Source organism: Lycorma delicatula, chromosome 6, assembly GCF_047948215.1.
Source record: "Lycorma delicatula isolate Av1 chromosome 6, ASM4794821v1, whole genome shotgun sequence".
In the NCBI taxonomy this organism is placed as follows: Eukaryota; Metazoa; Arthropoda; class Insecta; order Hemiptera; family Fulgoridae; genus Lycorma; species Lycorma delicatula.
This window is the reverse complement of record NC_134460.1, coordinates 118,954,766-118,981,023: the sequence shown is the minus strand read 5'-3', so window position 1 is coordinate 118,981,023 and position 26,258 is coordinate 118,954,766. Positions and strand designations below refer to the sequence as shown.

Here is a 26,258-nt window from a genome sequence, read left to right as displayed (position 1 = left end):
ATTATGGTAACTCAAAAAATTACGGTATTAATTAGTCAAGATTAGCGAGCGAAGTGAGCATAGGTTAAGTTTGGTTAAATTATATTTATAAAATAAATATTTATGTTAAACTCTATATCTGCCCATTTTCCACCAAAATCAGATTGACTACTTTGTTTTTAAATAAAGCTGTAGCTCCAGTGACGTTAATACGTAAGTACTTCCTTTTGTTTTATACATACTGGTAATAATAAATTTTTAATAAATTCTATTCATTACTTTGAATATAATTTTTAGCTACTCTTTATTTTTGGATTCTAACCTTTTCATTGAAATTTAATCAAGCTGAAAATTACACATTGTTTAAGATTAATATTGCATTGTTACATTTTATAAAGACTTTTAAATAAATAAATTGTTCTAAAAGTCCATCCAATAAGTATTCAACCAGCATCCAAACAGCTGGTTGGAATGTCGATAATGATTTAATTCAGTACTTTAAAAATAAGATAAATGATAATCAAATTATAAAATCTAACATAAAAAAAATTCTCAATCATTTAATTTAAAAGAGAATTCTACTTGAAAAATCATATAGAACTAGGTTTGTAAAATTATGTTTTGTAACAGTTTTTACGACAAAAAAAAATATATGCTTACGTAGTTTTCAACTAAGATGCATTAAAATCGTGTTTTTCCCCCAAGTACAATGTGAAATATGTAATACTGTGATTCACTTCTTTTGGAAGGTCAGTTGAAACACACAAACTGGATTGTACTATTGAAACATACTGTGTTTGTATATGTACAATGCTTATCAATGGGTAACTATTATCAGGACATGTTTTCAAGATATACAAAAATAGGCTGTCAAATCATTACCTGGCACTCATAAGGATGAATTGTGTTGACAGATAATTAAAAAATTTTAAGTGTTAACTATCCTTGTATTAATATTTATGAATCAATCTTTGCTAAAAAGAATAGTAACTAATTATTTAAAAATGATATTGTCCACCTCTATTAAACCAGACAACTGTTTTGTATAAGAAGCCAATAGTTCAGCTTATGAGAAAGAATATTAAGCTTCTGTTAAATAAATATTAATATTCTATTAAATGAATATTAAATCTTCCTACAAATTTATTTAAAATGAAATTCAAATTTTTTTTACACAAAGACTATTACTCATTCAATTTTTAAATATCAATTCAGCATTTTTAATAACCCTGAATTTTCTATATCCTTTAAATCTGTAAGTAAATATGTACTTAAATTATCTTCAATAAAGTCTTCAGAATGGTGTATTATTTCGTAGTTATTATTTATTTTTACAATCTTCATGTATTTACCTAAATATTATTTTATGCGTTAATATTTTAAATAATTATTAAGAACTTTAATTATAACTATTTTATATCTTATATTTAATTTCAAATATTCCTGGCATGATCTATATAATGTATTGTTACATAATGATCAGAATAAAAGATTTATTTAATGAATTTTTTTCAAATTTAACTTAAGCATCTTTAGCTTTAACATCATTATCAGGAGAATAAATAAAAAATGTAATTAATATTTATGTTATTCTCAAACATTTATATCTGTCTTCATCAAAATGTTCAACAAAAAATAATTAATTTTTTACTTATCTACCAAAACATTTTTGGCTAGTTTAATTTAAAAAATTTTTTTTTACATATTACACTTAAATAACAGAAAGAATTGCTTGCTGGAAAGAATTTAAAGATTTCAACATTTTGAAATTCTACTTATTAATGATAAAAAACAGTAATCAATGTAAAAGAGCATGAAAGAGGCAGTAAAGAATAAGAAGTTAATAACTACTACAAATAATCCCAATAATATAATCTACCATTATTTAATTTAATTTCTCAAAATAACTATAATGTTTTATTTTAAATTTATAAAGCATTAATGCAATCCAGTAGCATATTGAATTAAAATAAGTTGGAAGATTTGTCATAGTTTCACTAAATGTATAACACCAAGAATTTCTAATTAGTAAATTATAACCAGAAACATGCTTCCGCAATATCATTTTGGATTACGGTGAAGTTTCCATCAGAGTAGTATTTCAGAAATTGCTGTTTATTAAGGAGCATCCAGCACTCCCAGGAGTAATAAATAATGAGTAAGTACAATAAAAATGTAGCATACAATGCTGGCAATTTTTTGACTCAATTTTCTAATTTATAGCTAATAAACTTAATTTGGTAAGAAAAATGGACATCATATGTTTAGAAAAATCCTATAGCTAATGAATGTTAAATAACTTCTTACGGAAATATATTTATTATGAAAATTATATATATATATATTCATAATTTTCTTGATATAATTAAAATAAATTACACCACATTTTACCTTAAACATAAATTCATAAACATTACATTTTATTAAAAAACCACTATACATGATTTTTAATAATATAAAGTGCTAAGCTTTATCATTACATATTGTAAAAACATAATTTTGTCACTGTCCCAGTTAATCCATAATTTGATTATTTTGAACAATTCAGTTAAAAATAAAACTAGTATCATAACAGCAGATTTTTAGGTCTGCAATGCAACCTAAACTTTCCCTTTCTACCTAATATAAAATTAGTAACTTTCCCTTCACTGCTTTTAAGTTCATCATAAAGGAAGCAAACAAATGGGAATATAAACAGGATTTCTTAAAATAAAAATTTTCACTGTAAGTCTTTTTCATTTAAAATGAAAACGTATACAGTAATTCTTAAATTATTTTTTTTTAAATGCACTATATGAATTTAGTATCCAACAATATTCAACCTCCAGTTACCACAAAAAAAAAATATAATACATAAATAAACTGCTTACTTCATAGATACTGGAAGTTATAAGAAAAATTGAACACAAAATAATTTCATATACGATTACAATAGTGTACTCATAAAAATGTCAAATGTAAATAATTTGTGAAACGTATTATCGCTATTTGGTTTAATGTCTTATCGGATTAATTCTATAAATTCTTCATGTTCTAAGATTTTCGAATGAAGTTAATTATTGTGAAACAAAAGATGATGTTTTTGTTTGTAACTATCTGAACAGGAAGGTGCGCTGACAACTTAATTCGTACGAACTGCTTCAGATTGCAACATGCGACAGTAATAGGCAAAAATATTGAACTATAAAATATAACTAACTCTCCGAAATTTTTAGTTCATATAACAAATATGCTTACGAACTTAATCATTAACAATAAAATCTCAGATAAATAAAAAATTAAAAAAACACGGATATTTAATACAACTGCAGATAAAATAAGGAACAAAGAAGCATTTACCAAACTGTGGTTAGCAGCCCAAATAATTAATACAGAGAAAACAAGAACAAACCTGCAGATGAATTTCACATATTCATAGTATTCCTTTCGCCCCACATTTTTATTAACAAATTAGTAATTTCACCAGAAACTTACAACCAGAATTTCGCTGTTTTAACTACACCATTTACAAACCCGACCCGATTTTTTTCAAGGACAACACGGAACTGCGAACAACTGTTCTAAGCAACTACATAGATAGCAGTGATGCTAACACTTAATTTTTTTGAATCTTGTATTGTAATTTGTTTGTTAGACTGATGTTAATATCACCAAATAAATTTAATGTTTTACTAGAAAATGTATGAATGTATGTTTCTTTAAAGTAACATAGTGTATATAATAATATTTCCTTTGCAAATATCATAATCCCAACTAGCTTTTGCCATTAATGAAAGCCATTTTACTTTTGTACCATGTGTTGAGTTTGGTTTAACAGTTTACAAGTAAGCGTGTTATTTTGGAATCTTCGATTTCAGTTTATATTTATTAATGCATTTACGGAATTTGAGTTTAGATTTGTGTATTAGGTTTACATGTGTTGCATGATAGTTAAAGAGCTATTAAGTGATAAATCGTTGATAAATTAATTATTGATAATCTTGTAACAAAAATTTTAACTGTCTTCCAATAATGATTAAGCGACAGTTTGATTCTACCCTCGGCGGTGACAAAGTATTACCACATACATTGAATGTTATGGATTTTATTTCTTCTCGTTCTCAGGAAATTGCAGCACTTACAGAAGCAATAGGTATATATTAAACCATACAATAATTTACTACAACCTAAACTGTCATATTTTGCATGACACCGAAGATTAGTTTCCTAATCTCGAAATTTCTTACTTTGAATGTGGATGTATTTAATTTTGTTTAAAGTTATATATTTTACGAATTCTTCAGAACATAAACTGTCCAGAATTATTATTTTTACATACCTATATGCTTTAACGACTTTCTTTGTAAAGTTCAAATTAAGTCTTGAAACTTATTTAATCAAAAACCTACTAATTTAACATTTTATGTATTTGTTTTTTAAATGTCTGTATGGCGTAATTTTTTTGTTAGGAGTCTCAGAATTATAAAATTATGCATATGCACGTGTATATAATATATTATAGTATATTAAATAATACATCAGACCTACCCGTAGAACTAAAAAGGGGGGGAATAATATTCGAAAAGGATATGAAAAAATGATGGTTACCTTTTTTGTGGCTAGAAAGAATGATCTACCCATCAGGATAGAATTTTGTAGTTTACTAAATTGCCCTTCCTTTGCATGATAGTGGGTCAAGCCATATCAAATCAACCAATGATGGTTGCTGACAAAATCTATTTATTTATTTTTTTTTTTTTTGCCTAAGTTTGTATTCAGTTTTTTTTGAGTGGCCATTTTATATTGGTGAGTCAGCCTATTTTTCATTTTACAGCAGTTTGTGTTAAATGCTGTACCTTCTTGGTTTTTAAAGATATTCAATTCAAACAAAACCCATGTTGAAGAGCAAAAAATGTACAATATTTTCTGTGCAGTATATATTTAGGTCTACATAACTGTAAATAAACAAAACAATTTGTAAATGTTAATGTTTTCAAACCAAACCACCTTTACTTTTAAAATTAAAAATAAAGATAAAATTAAGACTCACCTTCAATTTTTTTTCTAGATATAGTCTTTATAGTATACTACTTCGCTAAAAGGTTTCAGACCTTAAGAGTAACATCCTTTTTTTTTAATGGGTATTCAAATATTGCAATTTTTCTAAAATCAGATATTTTCAGTCTGAAATATCTCAGAAGGGACAATTAAAAATCCAAAATTTTCAGGAAACATTCGTTCATTGAGTTGTAATAAGTGTTTAAAATATTTTTGAAGACCCATTAAAAAAAGGATGTAACAATTAAGGTTTTAAACGTTATAGGGAAGTAGTATACTATAAAGACTATCTAGAGAAAAAAATTGAAGGTGAATCTTAGTTTTATCTTTATTTTTAATTTTAAAAGAAAAGTTTTTAGTTTGAAAACATTAATATTTACCAATTTTTTTGTTTATTTACAGTTAAGTAGGCCTAAATATATACTGCACAGAAAATATTGTACATTTGATGCTCTTTAACATGGTTTTTGTTTGAACTGAATAGCTTAAAAAAAAAAATATAAGCTACAGCCTGTAACACAAACTGCTGTAAAATGAAAAATAGACAGACGCACCAATGCAAAATGGCCACTCAAAAAATACAGAATATCTAAAAAAATTATTGAATACCTGTTTTCAACTCTCTTAGTGTAGTACAAACTTATTTATCACTTCTCGGCCTCTTGGCTAAGATCAAAAAGTGTAGTACAAACTTAGGTAAGAAAATAAAAAATAATAAATTTTGACAGCAACCTTTACAAATTAAATTGATTGATTTGATATGGATTGACCCTAGTATGATGCCCTTTTTTATTTGTTTTTGTGTATTTTGTATGAGTTAATAAGTATGCTGTTATATCTCTTAGTGTACTAGGTACTTTATTGTTTTAAGTTCCTCTATGTGATTTGCTAAATCTTAGCCTGTAGGTCATGTTTCTACAAGCAGTTAATTTATGTGACATATCATATGATTTGATAAGCAAGTCTGTTGTTAATTTTTTTTGTGTATTTAGAAAGTATCCCGTTGTTGATTTCTTTTTGGAACAATCAAGTCAAGAAAATTTATTTGTTAGTTGTATTCATATTATTGTGCTTATACACAATTTTAATTTCATGGTAAGTACTTAATATGTTATTCTGCCCTGTGTTTCCACGATACTGTAAATAGTTTCTTCAGTTTATCTGTTAGTGGCATTGGTTAAAATCCTCAAAGTATCCTTTTAGTGAATGAAGACAATAATAATAGGATCACACAGGGGGTTGGAAGCCTTCAGCAACATAAGGGTTCTAGTCACTCCAATATAGAAGATTCCAAGTTCTTACTGTGAAATTTGATGGGTCTCTTTTTAACTTCTGCACAAAATGGGGATTCTCCTTAGCCTAGTAACCTCATTTCCTGGCCTGTGAATAAATTGTGATAATTTGTGCATTTATCAGAACTTTGTGTGTGACACATTTGGAAATCCTTCCAATAATGCACAGCAGACTGCAGCAACATGCTGTTCCATATCTCAGTCTGATAATTCATTATCAAACGACATTTGAAATAGGTTATATTCAAGTCTTTTTTTAATTTGATCATGTTGACTGACACAGTATTGACGGCTTATTTATGAGTAGATTTAATTTGAGATACTAGTTTGTACTCGTGTCTTATTTCATTCACTATGCAGCTTGTTTTTAACACTGTCGGAAGCAAATACACATTTCTCTCAACCAAGGTGGGTCATTGTTAAAATGATTCTTTATCTGACATTACTTGCTCCATATGTCTTTTTGTGCATCCAAACATGTCACCTACAATTCCTCACTAGTAACTGCATTGGCTCCAATCTGCCAAGGTTTTGCAACTGAAACAAGGAAAGGTAAGTAGCCTGTGTGACCTTGAGCCAGAACTGAATGCTCTTGATTTTCAAAACATTTGTAAGATGTTAATTGCAGGGAGTGGTGCAAAGAAGTTTTGGATGTAATGAAAAAGTCAGGAAAATGTGGTTTTCTGGGGTAAGAAGAATCCTCATTGTGTGAGAGTTAGATAGGAATCCAGCATATGTCATAATATAGGCAGTGTGGCATAACAATACACAGCAAGTTTACTTGTATTGGGGACATACAATTGAGAATATTTTCAAAACATATGATGTTGAAAATGATATTTTATGAATGGGAAATTTTGAACCTGAGAATGTAGGGGAGAAATATCTTCCTTGAAAATTGACGAATGTGACTTGAAAAGCGAGGTTGGAAGAATGAGAGATGAAGAGAAGAATTAGAAATAAAGCAAATCATGAAAAAGGGAAACTAAATAATAAATTGTTCAAAGATACTTGGGTAAGATGGATTGGGAGATGATTGCTTTTTAAAGCATTGATTCTCAAACATTTTCACCCACTGCCCACATTGAGAATCAAAAATTTTCTACCGCCCCCAAAATTTTTAAATTTGCCATCTGTTAAAAATAATAATTGCAATTGCTCTTTTTAAGATGCGTTCTTAAAAAAGGCTATTGCAATTATTGTTTTTAAACATAGCATATCCTATTTCTGTGTTAAAACTTATATTTTAAATGAGAACAATTAAAACGCATATTTAATCATGTTTAGAAGTATTTTTATTAAAATTGCTTTCAAAAAAATTACAACTGTATCCATATAGTTATATAACAACATTAGTGATAGCATATTCAGTGTAACAATATAATAATTAAAACAAAGCTTTCAATTGAAAAATTACATTTGCATTAATGTGAAGGATGAATCTGATGTGCTTTAATGAGTTTGTTAATATCAGGCTCGAATTTACTTAACAGCTGTAAAAAGCTGTAAATTGCCGCGTTCAGTAACGTGCAGGATATTTCTGTTTTTTGTTAGCAACGTTGCTACAGCACTAAATCTACGTTCAGACAAATACAGCAATGGAATACTATCAGAAATTGTTGAACAATCTACCACAATCCAGAGTACATTGCGGGATTAGATTTTTGAAATCTGAAGTATACTGTCAAAAAGTAGAGTATTCAAGCTTTAATTTTTTTACATATACATACACAACCACATACACACACACACCCACACCCACATGCATACCCACACACACACACAATATCAAGTATCATCAATCACTATTAATGTAGTACACAATTACAAATCACAATTTAATATCCCATCCTAATAATTTTTTTACCTATCAGATGGAATAAACAAATACTCAAAATGATGATTAAAGAACGGATTAAGCATTTAATATAGAATGTTTAAAAGAAAAATTATAAGTTGAAGATTTTTTCAAAATGTTTCCATTTTCAAGGGTACATCTTTTAAAGATTAAATAGGCTTAGAAACCATTTTTTTCTTCTAATAATTGGGAAATAGTAACAGAGTTTCAGCTCTGAGACTTTATAATCTCCCTTTCTCAAAAAAAATTAAACATGTAGAAATTTGTGAAAACTGCACCTTTTATATCATAACATCTATGATAGTGAATGACATGAAAATCTTTTTTGGTTCATGGTAGTAGTATGCACAAAAAAAACTTAATTTGAAAATTTTCACTGTAAACCTGGTGTAGTGTAATATCTCAAGTAATGTATATTTGATCGACACATATTTTGTAACAAAATAAAGAATATTTGTGTCTTTACATTTTAATATTTGATATAAAAATTTGGGTCCTTTTAAAAAAAGTATAATATAGTAATTATGCTGATATTTTGAAAATGTTATGTTTAACTAAGATCTGAGAGATATTTTCTAATATTGTAAGTAAACTCAATCATTGTTGTCTTTTAAAAAAATATCACTTTTGCATATGCGTTTTGTAGTGTAATTGTACAGGATGGGTCAAAGAAATGGGAAAAGTTAAAGGTAAAAATTGAAAACCTAAAAACCTTGTTTAATTCATTTTTTTACATCCAACTTTAAAACAAAATATCTTATAACAATTACACCTGAAAAGTTAAGGTTACAAATTCTTCATATGCCCACCTTTTGTGGAATGCATTTTTGACTCTCATGAAATTTCTCACAAATTTGGGATCTATTTGTTGATATTTTAAATTCATTAACACTTTGAGCTTTACTACACCCTACTTTTCAAAAACTCCATTAAAAGTAGTCACTGCATCTGAGTTCATTCTGGCCATGAAAAATATCTGATTTCTCAGGATGTATGATTACCAGAAAATTGTTGCAATATCTTCATTAAACCGAGGTGATCTATCAAATTTTCTTAACTGATTAATTAGATATTTCAGTAATTTTTACAATGAACCGTAGTAAAAGTTACTAATTATACACCAATAAATGATTTTTGTTTCCTAACATGTAATACATGATTTTAATCTGTTTTTTGATGCTGCAAATGAATATGAACTCAGAATCTTTCTATCACCCACCATTATTAAAAAATTGTTAAATTTTAATTAAAGGATTGTTACTTTTGAACCGATTATTACTTTTGTTTAACAACTGTGTCTGGAATTTCTAAAAAATCTAAACATACTGGAAAATATCCTTCATTGCAATTTGCAATCAGGCCTGTACCTCACAGTGAAATTATTCCAATTCCTGAACCACCTGTGAATGTATGTTTCGAAAACAGCGATGAAGAATCAGGCAATACTGAAGAAAACAATGATTTTGATTTTGAATTATCTTCCCATAAGTCACATCTTATATTACAAGGTGAATTAAATGACTTGGTTAGGGATTTAAATTTATCAAAAAATCAAGCTGAACTGTTAGGATAAAGACTGCAAAGTTGAAATTTACTTCTACAAAATACAAAAATTTTGGGCTTTCAAAGCTGACAAAAAGTACTTTCTCATACTTTATTGGTGAAAATAATTTGGTTTATTGCACGAATATTGATGAGCTTATGTTGCAAAGTTCATAAACCTGAGGACTGGTGTCTTTTCATAGATTAGTCCAAGTATAGTTTATAAAGTGGTTCCACTGCACAACGGTAACAAATATACTTTGATACCAATCGCTTATTGTATTAATTTGAAAGAGACATACGATGTGATGAAAGACGTTCTTGAAAAAAGAAATTATAAAAAAATTTATTTATTTATTTAATATGAAGAAACCCCTAAATCTCCATTATTGTTGTACTACTCCCTTAAGTAATTACAAATATTATCTTTACTATTTACTAGAATAAAATTAACAACTTTACATTTACTTCTTTTTTCTTTCTTTTTTTCAGAAAATCCCCAACGGACATCTGGTATAAGTCAGAGGTTACCTAAGCATATGCAAAGACGTGTTATGAGTCATAATGCTAAAAGGTTCCCTACAGCTTTGAGACAGTCATTCATTGAAGCAGTATGTATACTTCTTTCACTTATTCACTGTATGTAATATAGGTTATAATTCATATTAAAAAAAATATATAATATAAATCTATTTATAAATATATTTATAATTTATATTGAATTATGAGTCAGATGTTGCAAGCAAATTTGAGGGGTATTTCATTTTAATTCAACAAATTTTCAAAAATTTTATTGCATCACTATTTTTGATTTTGATGATATATTTGGTATATGATAACTACCCACCTTGTAGTGACTTTTTTATTTTATATTTAAAAAAAAAATTTTCTTGTGTAATAGACTATTTTCTAACTTGCATACAGGTAAAACAGCCATTTTCATCACTTTTTCCATGAGCTGTAGCACTCATATTTTACATCATACAGAGCCAAAAAGGGCTTTTTTGAAAGAGTAAACATGGAACTTCATCTTAGCGCACTCAAAATTCATTTTGTTATATAACCAAATCTTGTAATGTTTACTGACGTTATGTTTACAAACTATTTTTTTTTTTTCAGATTTTGGGACTAAAATAAATAATGAAGGGCATATGGTAACAGGCCTTTTTTTTACCTTTTAATTCTTAGGTACTGGTAGTACTTTAAAAAAAAAATTGGACATTTACCATGTGTCCTTCATTAAAAATAGTGGCCACCAAATCGTGAGATTTTGAAAATGTCTCATTTTTGGGGCTCAAAAACCACATGTGGGACAGGTGGAAAAAATCTGAAATTTTTACAGCAGGCTTACTGTATTATTATAGGCCTACTATTATAGTATATATAGGCCTACTTCCTATTATAGTAGGCCTACTATACAAAATATTTTAAAATGTCTATAATGACATCTAGATAATTTGTTACTGAAAGTATGATTCATACTACAGAGGTAGAAGAATTTTGTTAGTTGCGAAGTAGAATTACTAAAGATGAAGCAGGAGTAATAAAAAATGCCAAATAGCACAGGCGAAATGAGCGTTCAGTCAGAAATATAATTTGCATACATCAAAAATTAATTTAAACATCAGGAAAACATTTTTGAAAGTATATGTTTGTAGTGTAGCTTTATATGGAAGTGAAACTTTAACGATCCGAATACATGAGAAGAAAAGATTAGAAGCTTTTAAAATGTGGTGCTATAGGAGAATGTTAAAAATAGATAGGTAGATAAAGTGACAAATGAAGAGGTGTTGTGGCAAATTGATGAAAGAAGCATTTGGAAAAATATTGTTAAAAGAAAAGACTTGTAGGCCACATTTTAAGGCATCCTGGAATAGTCGCTTTGATATTGGAGGAACAGGTACAAGGGGAAAATTTTGTAGGCATGCAACATTTGGAATATGTAAAACACATCGTTAAGGATATAGGGGGTATACCAACATGAAATGACTGACACTAGATGAGGAATCTTGGAGAGCTGCATCAACCCAGTCAAATGACTGCAGACAAAAAAATGATATAAGGAAACATTGACCTTGATTATATCTCCTATATTCATAGCAACCAGCTCTGTTATGGCAAAGTACCGTTTAGACACAAAAACTAATATTCCACCAGGTATGTAATTTTTATTGGTTTTAGCAAGCTGAGAGTAAACTTTTACATTAAATAATTAAAGCTAGATAAATCAACTGTGATTACTTTCATAGGAGCTGAGGGTTCCTTCCACATAAAATTTCTTCTCAGTCTTAGCCTGCCCAGCTGTCGTGCAACAACTTCTTCCTCCTTTCTGGACAGAGACTCTTGTTCATATAGATTGGAACTGCTGCCTGCATCATCCCCAAGTCATTCGTGTTAAACTTACGATTGTCCAAAATCGCTTTTTTCACTTTGCCAAAATATGTTGTTTGTCTTTGCGTCTCCCAAGTTTCACAATGCTCCCAGCTGGAGTGTTGGAATTGACCCCCTTCCCCAGCCTGTGACAATGTCATTTGAATTTTTCATGATTTCCATGCCCACAGCAACAGTGATGTCTGTTACCATACACATCTTCTTTGGCTGCTCCAGGCATCCCATGATTCTCAAAGGTGTTGGATCTTGAGTACCGATTATTTTCATTGACTTTAAACTCCAGTATTTTGATTTTATTTTTAAGACTGACATTCTTCTGCTTAATATGTTCAATCAGCATTGTAAAACATTTTATCTGCTGAGCTTGTTCGTCCAGAAGTTTCTTTTGATCATTTACCACACCTAACAAGTATTCAAAGGACATGTTCATTTCTTTCTCCATTTGTCATCTCTCTTCTTTAGCTTCTTTTAGAGTTAGGATAACTTGAGATAGATTGGCTTTTCCTTCCTCTGCATCACTACTAGCTTGCATACTCTTTCATCTCTATGTAGTAAAAGGCAGACAGCACTGTTAAGTTTTAATATCATGTTTTCTTATTCAAATATTGTAATGGTAGCTTGTTGTTGTAGTTACAATTCACGCCGCTAGGGCTGACGACACGCGTTCACTTCGTTGTTACATTCCGGGTGTGACACGTTGCAAGATGGTGTAGTGGGACGGTAACATACAATGCATTTATTATTCAATCATTCATTTACGTTAATTCGATTCAATATACTTCAAGTACTCTATATTATTAATATCCAATGTGTTATTACTAAACTGAAATCAAACTACAACAAACAAGACTACCAGATATACTCAACAAAAATGTATTCTACAAATGAATAAATACTACATAAACTCAATATGAATTCGTCTACTTATTCAATCTACAACCTAATCAACACACAACAAGCACCATATTTAATTTTCAATAGAAATATAATGAAAGTCCTCTATAATAGTTGAAATATAAAAAATTAATTAATTAATTAAGAATTAATTAATTTTTTAACTACTGCAAATTGTAAGACTGATGGAAATTTTCCACATTCAAAACTCCAGGTTGATCAAAAAGGCCAAAACTGGAGATAAAATATCTTTAACTTCATTTATAATAAATGCAGAAATATCATCGATTCTTTTTATAATTCAACTCTTTTATAACCAAAACAACGTCTTCTGCACATGTAGGAGGAAGTTAGAAAGTTGCATGTATGAATTTATGGGGCAAGTAGTTTATACTTATTTCATCCAGTTACTAAAGAAGATATTTTTTCTTTAAATCATTTGTGATATTTGCAAAGATGTTATTGAATTTATCTGCAGTAATCTTTGTTTCCTCTATATGGAACCACTTGGCAAGTTTATTTGCCTAGGAACCAAAAATAATTGCAGAAGAATTCAATATCTTGTGCAGTAATAAGTAAAAACTTATTGCTTCAATGTCAAATCAGTTATCATTGCTCCAAAAAACGTAGTGCAGCAAATAGTCGGTGTTAAAAGCATGTTAATCAAATTCAAGCCAATAATGAAGCATTCAGGTGTTTTTATATGTGTTGTACCCAAAATCCTTAATCAATCGACTACCTATGTTACTCATGTTTAACAGTGATAAAATTTGTAAAAGCTCTTAAAGATTGGTTATTCTCATTTGAAAGTATTGAGTTTTTTTATTAATTTAAAATAATTTCCTTTGTTAGAGTAATTTAGAATAGGCTCCTTTTAAAAACATTTTCACCAAGATCTTATGATGATGGCTACAAATTGTATTAAATTAATATGTTATAATATAATTTATGTAATTTAGTTCAAATCATTGAATTAAGCATTGGGACTGGTCTGTTCCTTTATTTTTTGTGATTGTATCTCAATGCAAAATTTTAAATTAGATACCTAAAATTAGATACCTTTCCAATTGTTGAATAAAATTTAATTTCTCTTATTTTATATTTATTTACTATGTACATTACATTTGTACTATTTCATATTATAACATTGTACTTCAAATTTGTACTTAAATATTGTAATTATATTGTATCATTTGTGCTTTACTTATTGTAAGAAAGAAGCCGTAATAAGAAAGGGAGTCCGACAAAGATGTTCCCTATCCCCGTTACATTTTAATCTTTACAATTTAGATTCGGTGTAACAGTACAAGGTGAAAAGATAAAGATGCTACGATTTGCTGATAATATAGTAATTCAAGCCGAGAGTAAAAAGGATTTAGAAGAAACAATGAATGGCATAGATGAAGTCCTACGCAAGAACTATCGCATGAAAATAAACAAATACAAAACAAAAGTAATGAAATGTATTAGAAATAACAAAGATGGACCAATGAATGTGAAAATAGGAGGAGAAAAGATTATGGAGGTAGAAGAATTTTGTTATTTGGGAAGTAGAATTACTAAAGATAGACGAAGCAGGAGCGATATAAAATGCCGAATAGTACAAGTGAAACGAGCCTTCAGTCAGAAATATAATTTGTTAACATCAAAAATTAATTTAAATGTCAAGAAAAAATTTTTGAAAGTATATGTTTGGAGTGTCGCTTTATATGGAAGTGAAGCTTGGACAATCGGAGTATCTGAGAAGAAAAGATTAGAAGCTTTTGAAATGTGGTGCTATAGGAGAATGTTAAAAATCAGATGGGTGGATAAAGTGACAAATAGATGAAGAAAGAAGCATTTGGAAAAATATAGTTAAAAGAAGAGACAGACTTATAGGCCACATACTAAGGCATCCTGGAATAGTCGCTTTGATATTGGAAGGACAGGTAGAAGGAAAAAATTGTGTACGTTTGGAATATATAAAACAAATTGTTAGGGATGTAGGATGTAGGGGGTATACTGAAATGAAACGACTAGCACTAGATAAGGGATCTTGGAGAGCTGCATCAAACCAGTCAAATGACTGAAGAAAAAAAAAAAATATTGTATACTTAAATATTTGTAATTTTTATGTGGAATTGTGGAAAGAAATAAATCGAATTGAATTAAAATTTTAACAGAGAATAAAAGGATAAAGTGTGTTGATGTGTTCTTTTGACTGTGGGATATAATGGTAGTATTAATTTAATAGTAGAATTACATTTCATTTATTGTATGGTTTTAAACATCGTTGTAAATATATGTTTTTTTGTCAGTTATGTAATTTTTTGGTTACATAAGCTGCCAGCAAGTTTGGAAAAATGCAACTAACTTTTATGTCAAAAACTAACCAGGTGATAATGATTAGCATAATAAATAAATAAATCTCTTATTCTGATTACTGCATAATAATACATTATGTTAATGAAGTCGGGAATAGTATTTCAGGTATTTAAAATATAAGGTTAAATTCATCAAATACATGAAGATATTAAATCTAAAAGATAACTACAAAATAATTCACAATTTCTAAGACTTTAATGAAAATTATTTAAGTATAATATATTTGTGCATGTATTGAATGGGATGGGGTATTATTTAATTGGTGTTTAAAAATTAATCAAAAGAGTAATATTGTTTCTGTAAAAACAAATTTGTTAACAAATATGTTTAAATAGATTGATGAAGAAAAGTTTTAAATGAGTTTGTAATTTATTAAAAATGATAGTGGAACCATAATAATGCTCTTTCTCAGAAGTCAGAATATTATTTTAAGTTACAAGAAAACATTTCTGTTGTCTGGTTTGATAATGATGGGTTGCTATTTTATTTTTAAGATCAAGGAACACTTCTTTTTAGCAAATTGAATATTCCTTTAATGTAAACAAGGATAAGCTAAAATTTTTAATTTTTAAATATTAGTCTATGTGATTCATACTTGTCAGCACCAAACTGTAAGCGTAATAAATATTTAATAATTTAATTTAGCATTTTATTAAGGCATTTCAAAACAATGAACGGGCTTCTTTTTACTTCCTTGTACAAAGTAAAGGAAGTATTGTGATCACGAAAAATTTCGGTTTTCAGATTTCAACGGAATTATCCACTTTGACCGTCCCGGAATCCACTTTGACTAGTTCAGGCATGATGTCTGTGTGTACATATGTACATACGTATGTATCTCCCATAGCTCAGAAACGATTAGCCATAGATTGTTGAAATTTTGGATTTAAGACTGTTGTAACATCTAGTTGTGCACCTCCCCTTTTGATTGCAATCGACTAAACCAAAAGTGTCCAAAATCCAAAAATATTTGAATTTTGTACTGTTGTAATAAGCCTTCATTGAGAGCTTTTCAATGATATATCATAAGTGGTTCTTATTTTCATTGGTTCCACACTAATAGCCAAATAAAATTGTAATTAATGGAATGTTTGGATCCTATAAGGGGAAGGCATATTGGTTTCAATTAGACTTCATTTCCTTTCTATTATTTTTAACTTTTTCTTTAAATTTAATGTATTGATTTATTAATAATTTACTAACCTCTGATTGTAAAAACGTTTTTACCATAAATAATAATTGAATAATTACAATAAAAAAAAGTATGAAAAAAGTTATTAGTGAAATAAAATGTTATGTACTTTTCATTTTAATTCAAAACTTTTTGCAGAGGTTAATAATTATTAATAAATCAATATATTTAAATTCAAAAAGTAAAGTTAATATATATATATATATATGAAGTCGAATTCGAACTGATGTGTCCATGGTTACGGATCTGACACATTCTCACTTCCACCATATAAACTACTTGAGCGACGTGAAACAAAATTAATATATAAACCAATATAAAATGCTGATGTGGATACCACAAAAAAATGTGATACAATGTGGTGTCCACCAAAATGCAATTTTGTAACTGTCCACTTTATTAAAGAAGTGGAGGATCGTATCTCACTTTCAAGTGAAATAAGTTTAAATGAAGTACAAAAAAAAATGTGTATATGTAATTTAATAGGCATACAAGGAAGTCATGCGGAGTCCACTTTCATAAAATAGATTTTATTTTTTTTACAGTATTAATTTTCCTTTCATTGTCTTGTCTCATAGTACTGAGCACTGTGGGCACGAAGGATTCTAATGACAATGATATCTTTCAAATTATATTATTGTTACTTTGTAACTTTATTATTTTTGTGATGATGTTCTGAGTAATATTATATGATCTTGTACTATTTGTTTTTCTTTTCATGACATTGAATTTTAACCCTAATAGTGGCAATCTTTTATAGCTACAGTTTTAGTAATTGAAGCCATAATTGTATTGTCATAGTTTGGCATTAGTTGCAAAATTTGATTCAACAGTTGCTTTTATTCTTAATAGTTTACTATAAGCAAATGTTTCTACTTGTTACTACACATCTAATTTCTGTTTTAGAAAACTCAAATGATATCTTTGTTAAAAATAAAAATCTCCTTTATTTATCCTTGAACAGATTGGCATTTGTTTTCTTTACCTTCTTTGGTATGCTTTTGTTATTTATTCATTTTCTTTCAGAATTAAACTCTTAATATGATGTGAGCTAGTTTTGTGTGTACTTAATCACTTCTTATTGTGAATGATAATATTTTGTAGAATAAGCAGAAAATTATTTTGTCAGTGATAACCAGAAAAATTAAACTAATTTGTGTATGTATATATGTGTATGTACAATAATATGCCTAATGTTTTTATTGTGCAAGATATTAAAATAAATAAATATGTGTTTGTGCGTGCATGCATACACATGCCCAAAAAATAACAAATTTATGTATTAAAAACTTTATTTTCATCTTTTTATTAGGATTGTCCCTTTCACAGTAGTTAGTCTCCATTGCTGACAATACAGCCCTTTCAATTCTTCTTCCATTTTTGGTATATTTTCTGGAACACATATTTTAGAATGGCACACAATTGTATCACATTTTTCTCAATCTTGTTTATAGTTGAAGACCATGTCCTTTCAAATTAACCTTCAGTTTGGGAAATAAGAAAAAGTCTGTTAGAGATCTGAAATGGTGGATGGGTAAGGTATAGATTGTGTTTCATGCTTTGCCAAATAATTGCAGATAAAAGATATGATGCATGAGCTGGTGCATTGTCATGGTACAATAAACCAACCCTGGTTTTCTCATAAATTAGGCCTCTTTTTACAAACTTTATCTCCTAAATGCTGAAAAATTACTTGTTTACCGTCTGATTATGTGGTATGAATTCATTATGGACTAATTCTTTCCAGTCAAAAAAAATAACAATCAAGATCATCTTTATGTAGGATCAAATCGTGTAGACTTTTTTGCCTGAGTGATCCTTTCCAGTGGGAAAAATTGCCACTTTTCCACAACATAGCCATAAACCCAAGTCTCATCTATTATAATGCTTTCCAAAAAGGTTTCATTGATACAGTTAAGAAGATCTTGGATGATGTTAGCATGATTGTTTCTGATCATCAGTTAGAAAACATGGAGATAGATAGAGTACATGCAAGTTTTTTCTGTTAAAATGTGTGCCATAATTCCATGCTGATGGAATCTGTTCCTTAGCAATCTCTAGAAAAATTAAAAGCCAATCTTCATAAATTGCATCAGTGTTATTGTTTGTTGAAGTGGAAGGTTTTCCATGTCTGGTATTTTTAAATTACTGTTATCAAAATACTTTATGAATCTGATTTAACAATAACGATGAATAGATGAATTAAGGTAAAACTTTGAGCTTACATAAGCAGACAGCAGTGATTTAGTGTTAGTGCAGTTAGTGTTTTACAAAATGTTATATCAGTATTGTTTGGTACTGGACTGCTTCTAGTTGTTTTTTTTTTGTTTTATACTTTAGGAAACTGGAACTTACTCCTCTAAAAAAAAGGTAAAGTAAAATGTGGTAAAGTAAAATTACAGGAATTTTACTTTATATATAAGAAAGGTTGTCTTTTCATTTAAGACTACTACTGCCTTAAATAAAAGAAATATATTAAATCAGTAATAATTATTAGCTAGTAAATTACCTTTTAGTATTTGTTGTAATGATATATTATCACAGTTTCCCTAAATATTTTCATTAAACTAGTAAGAGCTCAAGGATTGAATGTCAACAGTTTATTATTTCTAATTTTGTTATTTGATATTAATTAAATTTAGTTTTTTTTTTTTTAATGATACTTTAGAGAGAGAAATCTGGCTGTCCTGCAGAAACTAAGCGTCCTAGACGGAAGTATCGCAGAAGACCAAAAAACTTGTTAAATGAATATAACAGAAGACAGCGCTCATTTATTTGGTTAGAAACACATATTTGGCATGCTAAACGTTTCCATATGATCAGTAAGTGGGGTTATAAGCTACCGCACTATCCAAATGATAAAAGTTATCGTGCATGTTATAGAGCTTCTACACAGCACTGCTTACTACAGGTAATAAACTTTTATTTTATTTTTTACACAAGAGTAAATCTGTTGTTAGCTTTTATAAAGCTTTTATTGATGACTGATTAAACCATATTTCATTTATGTGTATGCTGTTGCAGACAGTAAGCGATTATTGTAAACTGTGTTTATTCTGAGAAATTATACGTCTGTTTTGGAGTTTCACGTATGTCCTTATTACATCCTTTATTTTATTTTACAATGGTTAATGTTTTGTATGTTTACCTAAATTCATGCCGGTTCTACATAACACACTACTTTGGTTTCAATTAATCATAGTGCAGAGGAATTGAATGAAATTCAGTTATATTAATTAAGTGGTTATACTGTGGTTGAAGAGTGGGTGTTTATCAGCGGTCTGATACATGACTCATTTAATGAAGTTAAGATTGAGGGGATTAACAAAATTTAGAATATATAAAATATGTAAACTTTATTAAGATTAACTTTGTAGCTGTAAATTACATATTCAGCATGTGTATATTAAAATTTTAGAATCTTGTTTGTTTTAAAAAACTTATCACCAAGTTCAATTATTTTAGTTTACTTTGTTAATACTTGATTTATAAAATTTATATTTGCGGACAATCTTGTCATTTGCCATATAAAAAATTGAAACATTTTTTATGCAGCCAAAAAGAACAGTTGTTGGCAATCTGAACATTTATTTCATCTTTATTTATGAATTTGAATAAACATTCATAGAGAATGCAAGTATAGGAATATAACTCTCAACATTTGAAAATTCTTGATATACCAAAGACAAGCTAAATATTTTCTTAAAGAATAGCTTTTTTATAAATAATATAGACGTATGTAATAAATTTGGGCATAATTTTTAGGATCAGACTTTGTATGTAAATTTTCTCCAAAATAACTTTAACAAAAGTCGGATTGAGCGTCCACTAGTTGCGCCTGGATTTATCCAGAACAAATCGAAAAATTTGACTGGTGAACTAAACAAATCTCACAGTTTCAGTTATCAAATCACACCTCAATAGATCACATCTAGAGTCAGGACCTAGTCTCACCATAGGTAGTGGTGACTCTTTGACAGTGAACCATGAAAGGTCTTTTAAAGAATACTTCACTGGCTGAACCAAGCAACACCAGAGTTCAGAGAAGACAGCATTCAGATATGGTAGGCTGCCACTTAGATGGTAACATGCGATTGGAAGCATTGGAATGCCCCAACACTACACCCAAGAACAAGAAAAATACAAAATCCAAAATCAAATTGAAGCAAATTACCTAAATTTCCATTCACAATGTAAACTTGCTTGTGCAGTTTGGTAAACAAAAAATAATAACTGGTGTAACTGACCTACACAAAATTCTCATCATGGATCTGAGGAAATAACAAACACTGACCAGGATGCCATGGAATCTCAAGGATATAGGCTCTACTAAGGTATACCTGTGAAGAGAGTGATGAAAAAGTCCCACAGTTTGGAACAGGTTTTCTAGTCAGCCTCAAAATTAATAAACTCCATTTAAGAATTCACATCACAATCCCCAAGAATCTCAACACACCCTAAAAGCATTTAATAAAATCTGCACTATAATAAACACCCATGTAACCACTAATAATAAAAATAACTATAAAAGACCATAAAGAAATAGAAAAGTTGTGGAATTTACACCTGACTATAAATAACATCCCCAAAAACTATGTTAAACAATTAATTGGAGACTTCAATGTTCAACTAGTCAAAGAAAAAAGATACCGTAACATCATCGGAAAATGACCTGCTCAAAAGAAAACAGACAAAAATGGACAGACTTGTCAAATCTCTGCAGAAACACAACCTAATCTTGAAATGCACATATTTCAAAAGGAAACCTCAAAACCTGGAAACACCCTTACTACGCTAAAGGAGATGGCAGCTAGACCATGTCTTCATAGATAAAACACCAAAAATGGACCCTACCCAACTAATTAAGAATGAAAATTACCAAAAAGCAGCTGAAAAAATAACAATCATGGATAAACTTTAAGATCTAGTTAACAATTTTAAACAAATCACATAAGAGTTAGCCCAATAAAATCCCATACAAAACATCAATGGTGGAACAGTGGAGAAAAGACATCAAGCATGGCTATTTCACAAATTCAAAAAATCAGAAACATCCTTCCAGAATCTAGTAAAACAAAAAAAGAAACCACTCCAACCCTAAGGAGAATAAAAAGACAACACCAAAAAAGACACACTGAAGTCAGTAGATGAAGAATTCAATAAATCACTGTCAAGAAACTACTACAAAACCTTCACCCCTAACCCTACTAATAAAGAATTAAAACTATAAACTGGCCCATAACAATAAAGACAAAGTGGAAATCCTAACTAAATATTTCAACAAACTCCTAAATTGCGAAGAAAGAACAGAACTCCTAAACTTCAACACCAACACCCCAATAACAACAACACCAGAAAACATCAACTCTTCCTCTATAAAAGAAGTTTACCAACTACTGTGGGCGAGATGAAGAATTACAAAGCAGTAGGAGAAGATGAGACTTTTGTAGAGACATGAAAACAGGCAGGAAAATCAACAAAAATTGCCCTTCATCAACAGCTTATTAACATCTGGATCAAAGAACTATCAGAATGCAGGATGACAGCTCAGATTCTTCTGCTATGCAAAAAAGGAGAAAAACAGACTTAACAATTATAGGGGAATGTCACTCCTAGGCACAACATATAAAAGTCTTTCAATAATCATCCTCAGCAGGATCAATTCACAACTCGAGAAAGAACTAGGAGGATACCAGGGAGGTTACAGATCCTGAAAGAGCTGTCCAGACACCTTGAACTATGTACCAAATTAATAAACATGATAAAACTGACCCTCACAAACACTAAGACAAAGGTAAAATTCAGAGAGGTGAGCTCTCGAAACCATTTGAGGTCAATATAGGGCTCCACTAAGGCAGTGGGCTGTCACTGCTATTATTCAACTGCACTTTAAAAATTGTAATGAGAGAATGGCTCAAAAAATGTCCCCCAAAAACAAAAATAGGCTGAAAGATCAAAACAAACTTGTCTTAGTTTTGCTGATGACTTGACACTGCTAGCAAATGACATTGACAAAGTTAAATTACAGATATTAGAACTTCAAAACATTCCAAATAAAATTGGCCTCAAAATATAATTTGAAAATAATAATACAGTACAATCTCTACTTGAAAAATACTAAGACAGGATGCAGATGGATCAGAGAAATAAGAAAGGATCTGAAGGAATATGGCCTTATCACCAGTAGACACCATAGATAAGATAAAATTAAACAAGAAAATCAAGAACAAAAACACTCACAAGAAAAAACTCACAACATGAACATTTTCAATACTAGAAAGAGCATGAAGATTGGAATGTATGAAAAAGTACTGGGAGAACTGCAAGGCACAAACAGTCCCATCAAAAAGATTTTGATAATGGTCTGACCAAAAGTGATCCTATGTGGTTATAAAAGATTATAATAATAATAAACTTTTATTAATGGTAAGGGAAGTATCTCTTAAGAAATTAAAATGTAAATTTTTAAGTAATTGCTTTTTATTTTATTTATGAGTTCTTGAAATCTGAGGTTGACCTGAAGTTTTAAGTTTGCCTAAAACTTAAGTTTATTCTAACTTTATTATTCTTATTATGTCTAGTTATTAATTTCTGTTAATGATATTTTTTAAACTTTATTGTTATGTTCCATTAATAAAAAAGTATGCTGTATTTAAACTAAAAAAAGCGGTGATTGTCTTTATATTAATTTAATGCACTCTCTGTTAGCAGTATAAAGTTAATCTGTAAAGAAAGATTTATTATAATCATTATCTTTTACTGCTACAGAATTTAAAAACAATAATCATTATAATTAATCATCTCTTTCTTTCTTTTTTTTTTTTTATTAACACTTGTCACTTTATTGACACTACATGTCATGTGATAATCTAACAGCAAATTAATTTGAGTTCATTTGCAATAATTGCAAATTAAATTATTTAAAGAGAAGAAAGTGAAAAGAAAAGCATTGTCTTGGATGTCAAAACAGAGTTTACTTACTTATTCTTAAAAATAAGAATAATAACCATTATCTATTATTTGATTAACAAAAGATAAAAAGATGTAGAGCAATTCTAAAATAATATTTACATATTCAAAACAGACGCCAGATACAGTGGTTGAAGTTAACAAATTTTTACATTTATGTAATATCTACATAAGTGTAATATTATGTTAGTATACTAAAAAATATTGATCAGTAAAAGAAAAGCAGTTACTTATTACAAGTACATCTTGTTTCGTGAGTGTAGAACACTGGCTGTGCATACTAAACAAGTCTGGCAGAAATGAGGCTAGAGTAGTACTTTTAACTATTAGCTTCTTTTTTTGTATTTTATCAGCGGTTTTATATTTTAAATTAATAATTTTAGTATAATTATTATGTAACAAATATATTCCTGTAAAAGCATATGTATTAAAATATTCTCTAACAGAATTTTTATACTTCCGTTGCTATTGTGAGTGTCATAAAAATAATGCTCTGCAGTATTGCATAATTAGATAGAACAAAAATCTGATAGAAACATAACTTATAAACTTTTAAGTCTTTTTTTTCATTTTGAGGATTAGTTTGTAATAAATTCATTATATTGCATGAAGGGTAATAATGTTAATAAATATAGATTTTTGTTTACATATTTGAAGTAACGAAGCATTTATTTCACAGTACTGTGATGGTTATGTAGGTTGACATTAAAAAGTACTATTACAAGAAAAAGTTTGGCTTTGTATAATTAATCATCTCTTTCTTTCTTTTTTTTTTTTTATTAACACTTGTCACTTTATTGACACTACATGTCATGTGATAATCTAACAGCAAATTAATTTGAGTTCATTTGCAATAATTGCAAATTAAATTATTTAAAGAGAAGAAAGTGAAAAGAAAAGCATTGTCTTGGATGTCAAAACAGAGTTTACTTACTTATTCTTAAAAATAAGAATAATAACCATTATCTATTATTTGATTAACAAAAGATAAAAAGATGTAGAGCAATTCTAAAATAATATTTACATATTCAAAACAGACGCCAGATACAGTGGTTGAAGTTAACAAATTTTTACATTTATGTAATATCTACATAAGTGTAATATTATGTTAGTATACTAAAAAATATTGATCAGTAAAAGAAAAGCAGTTACTTATTACAAGTACATCTTGTTTCGTGAGTGTAGAACACTGGCTGTGCATACTAAACAAGTCTGGCAGAAATGAGGCTAGAGTAGTACTTTTAACTATTAGCTTCTTTTTTTGTATTTTATCAGCGGTTTTATATTTTAAATTAATAATTTTAGTATAATTATTATGTAACAAATATATTCCTGTAAAAGCATATGTATTAAAATATTCTCTAACAGAATTTTTATACTTCCGTTGCTATTGTGAGTGTCATAAAAATAATGCTCTGCAGTATTGCATAATTAGATAGAACAAAAATCTGATAGAAACATAACTTATAAACTTTTAAGTCTTTTTTTTCATTTTGAGGATTAGTTTGTAATAAATTCATTATATTGCATGAAGGGTAATAATGTTAATAAATATAGATTTTTGTTTACATATTTGAAGTAACGAAGCATTTATTTCACAGTACTGTGATGGTTATGTAGGTTGACATTAAAAAGTACTATTACAAGAAAAAGTTTGGCTTTGTTTCTTTATTTATGTGTTGTGAATGAAGTATTGGAAAAAGGCTGAATTTATTTCTTTTGAAAGAATAGTTCAGATCTGGAAGTTCATTTACAGACACTAAAGTTAAAAATATTAATATTAGAAATTTTTCACCATCATAGTGAGGAAGTAGTAAGTGACATGCTCTTGTCATTTCCCTACTCTGGGGTTTTCTTCAGTATTCTGAGTGCTATATACACTAGGACCCTGAAAATTTGTCACCTTTGAAACTGAGGGGGTGATGAATAAATGAAAATGCTGAATTACCATACAGTGTAACAAAAGTCGTGTTATATAAAAATTAACGCTGTATTTGCCTAACTTCACTGATCTCTATGTAACTGGATAGGGGATCCCATGTATTGGAATTGGTAAAATTTGAAGTATAAACTAGTGCCACAAAATTAGTGGTAGAACTAAATAAAATGAAACTGCATTCACAGGAAAAAAGAGTAGGGATAAAACACTGCCCTACCATCACAATTATAGTCGCTAAGTGTACAATGGTTTTTATTTAGTTCCAAGCATCTCATTCGCGCTGGAATATGCTTCAATATTGAACACTTAATTGTATTTTACGCCATAAGGATCCCTTATCCAGTTATATAGAGATCAGTGCCTAACTGTTATCACCCCCTCCTGTTACTAAATTTGTCATAAAAGATTGCAAACTGATGAAATTTAACTATTTAACTTGTATTCTACTGAATATTTAGTATTTCATTATTCAGCAACATGTAGTATACTTACATAAGTAAATGATTCACTAACACAATTTTTTATAAAAATTACATATATATTGTATTGTAGTTAAAAAAAAATCACTGCACATACAACACTGTAATACGTAAGTCAAAGACTAACGCACAGTATCTACAGAACATTGTAGGCCTTGTTTTGTTATATAAGCACTTCTATCTGTGAAACCGATAACCTTAACATAAAAGGTACTGTATTTAAATTTATTTTTACGTATTTACACTTCATTTTACTTTCTAAAGAAATCTGTTAATTTTCTTTGCACTTTTAACGTCCTCTCTTTTTCTAATGTGAATTGAC

General features: G+C 28.9%; 2 protein-coding genes across 16 annotated transcripts in view; one reads left to right on the top strand and one right to left on the bottom strand.

Annotated features, from left to right (window-relative positions):
* Positions 1–3,531, bottom strand: part of Ufd4 (ubiquitin fusion-degradation 4-like) — a 280,366-nt gene extending 276,835 nt beyond the window's left edge. For all 14 annotated transcript variants that reach the window (XM_075368433.1, XM_075368435.1, XM_075368434.1 and 11 more), the window contains exon 1: positions 3,371–3,531. The gene's annotated coding sequence lies outside the window, so the exon portion shown is untranslated. The remainder of the gene's footprint in view (positions 1–3,370) is intronic.
* Positions 3,532–3,777: 246 nt separating this feature from the next.
* Pop1 (POP1 ribonuclease P/MRP subunit) overlaps positions 3,778–26,258 on the top strand; it is a 34,628-nt gene continuing 12,147 nt past the window's right edge. The window contains exons 1-3 of one of the 2 annotated variants that reach the window (XM_075368432.1): positions 3,778–3,803; positions 10,201–10,319; positions 19,218–19,460. In XM_075368432.1, coding sequence (XP_075224547.1) covers positions 10,248–10,319; positions 19,218–19,460 — 315 coding nt within the window. In that variant the 5' untranslated portion in view covers positions 3,778–3,803; positions 10,201–10,247. The other variant, XM_075368431.1, reaches the window with a different exon arrangement.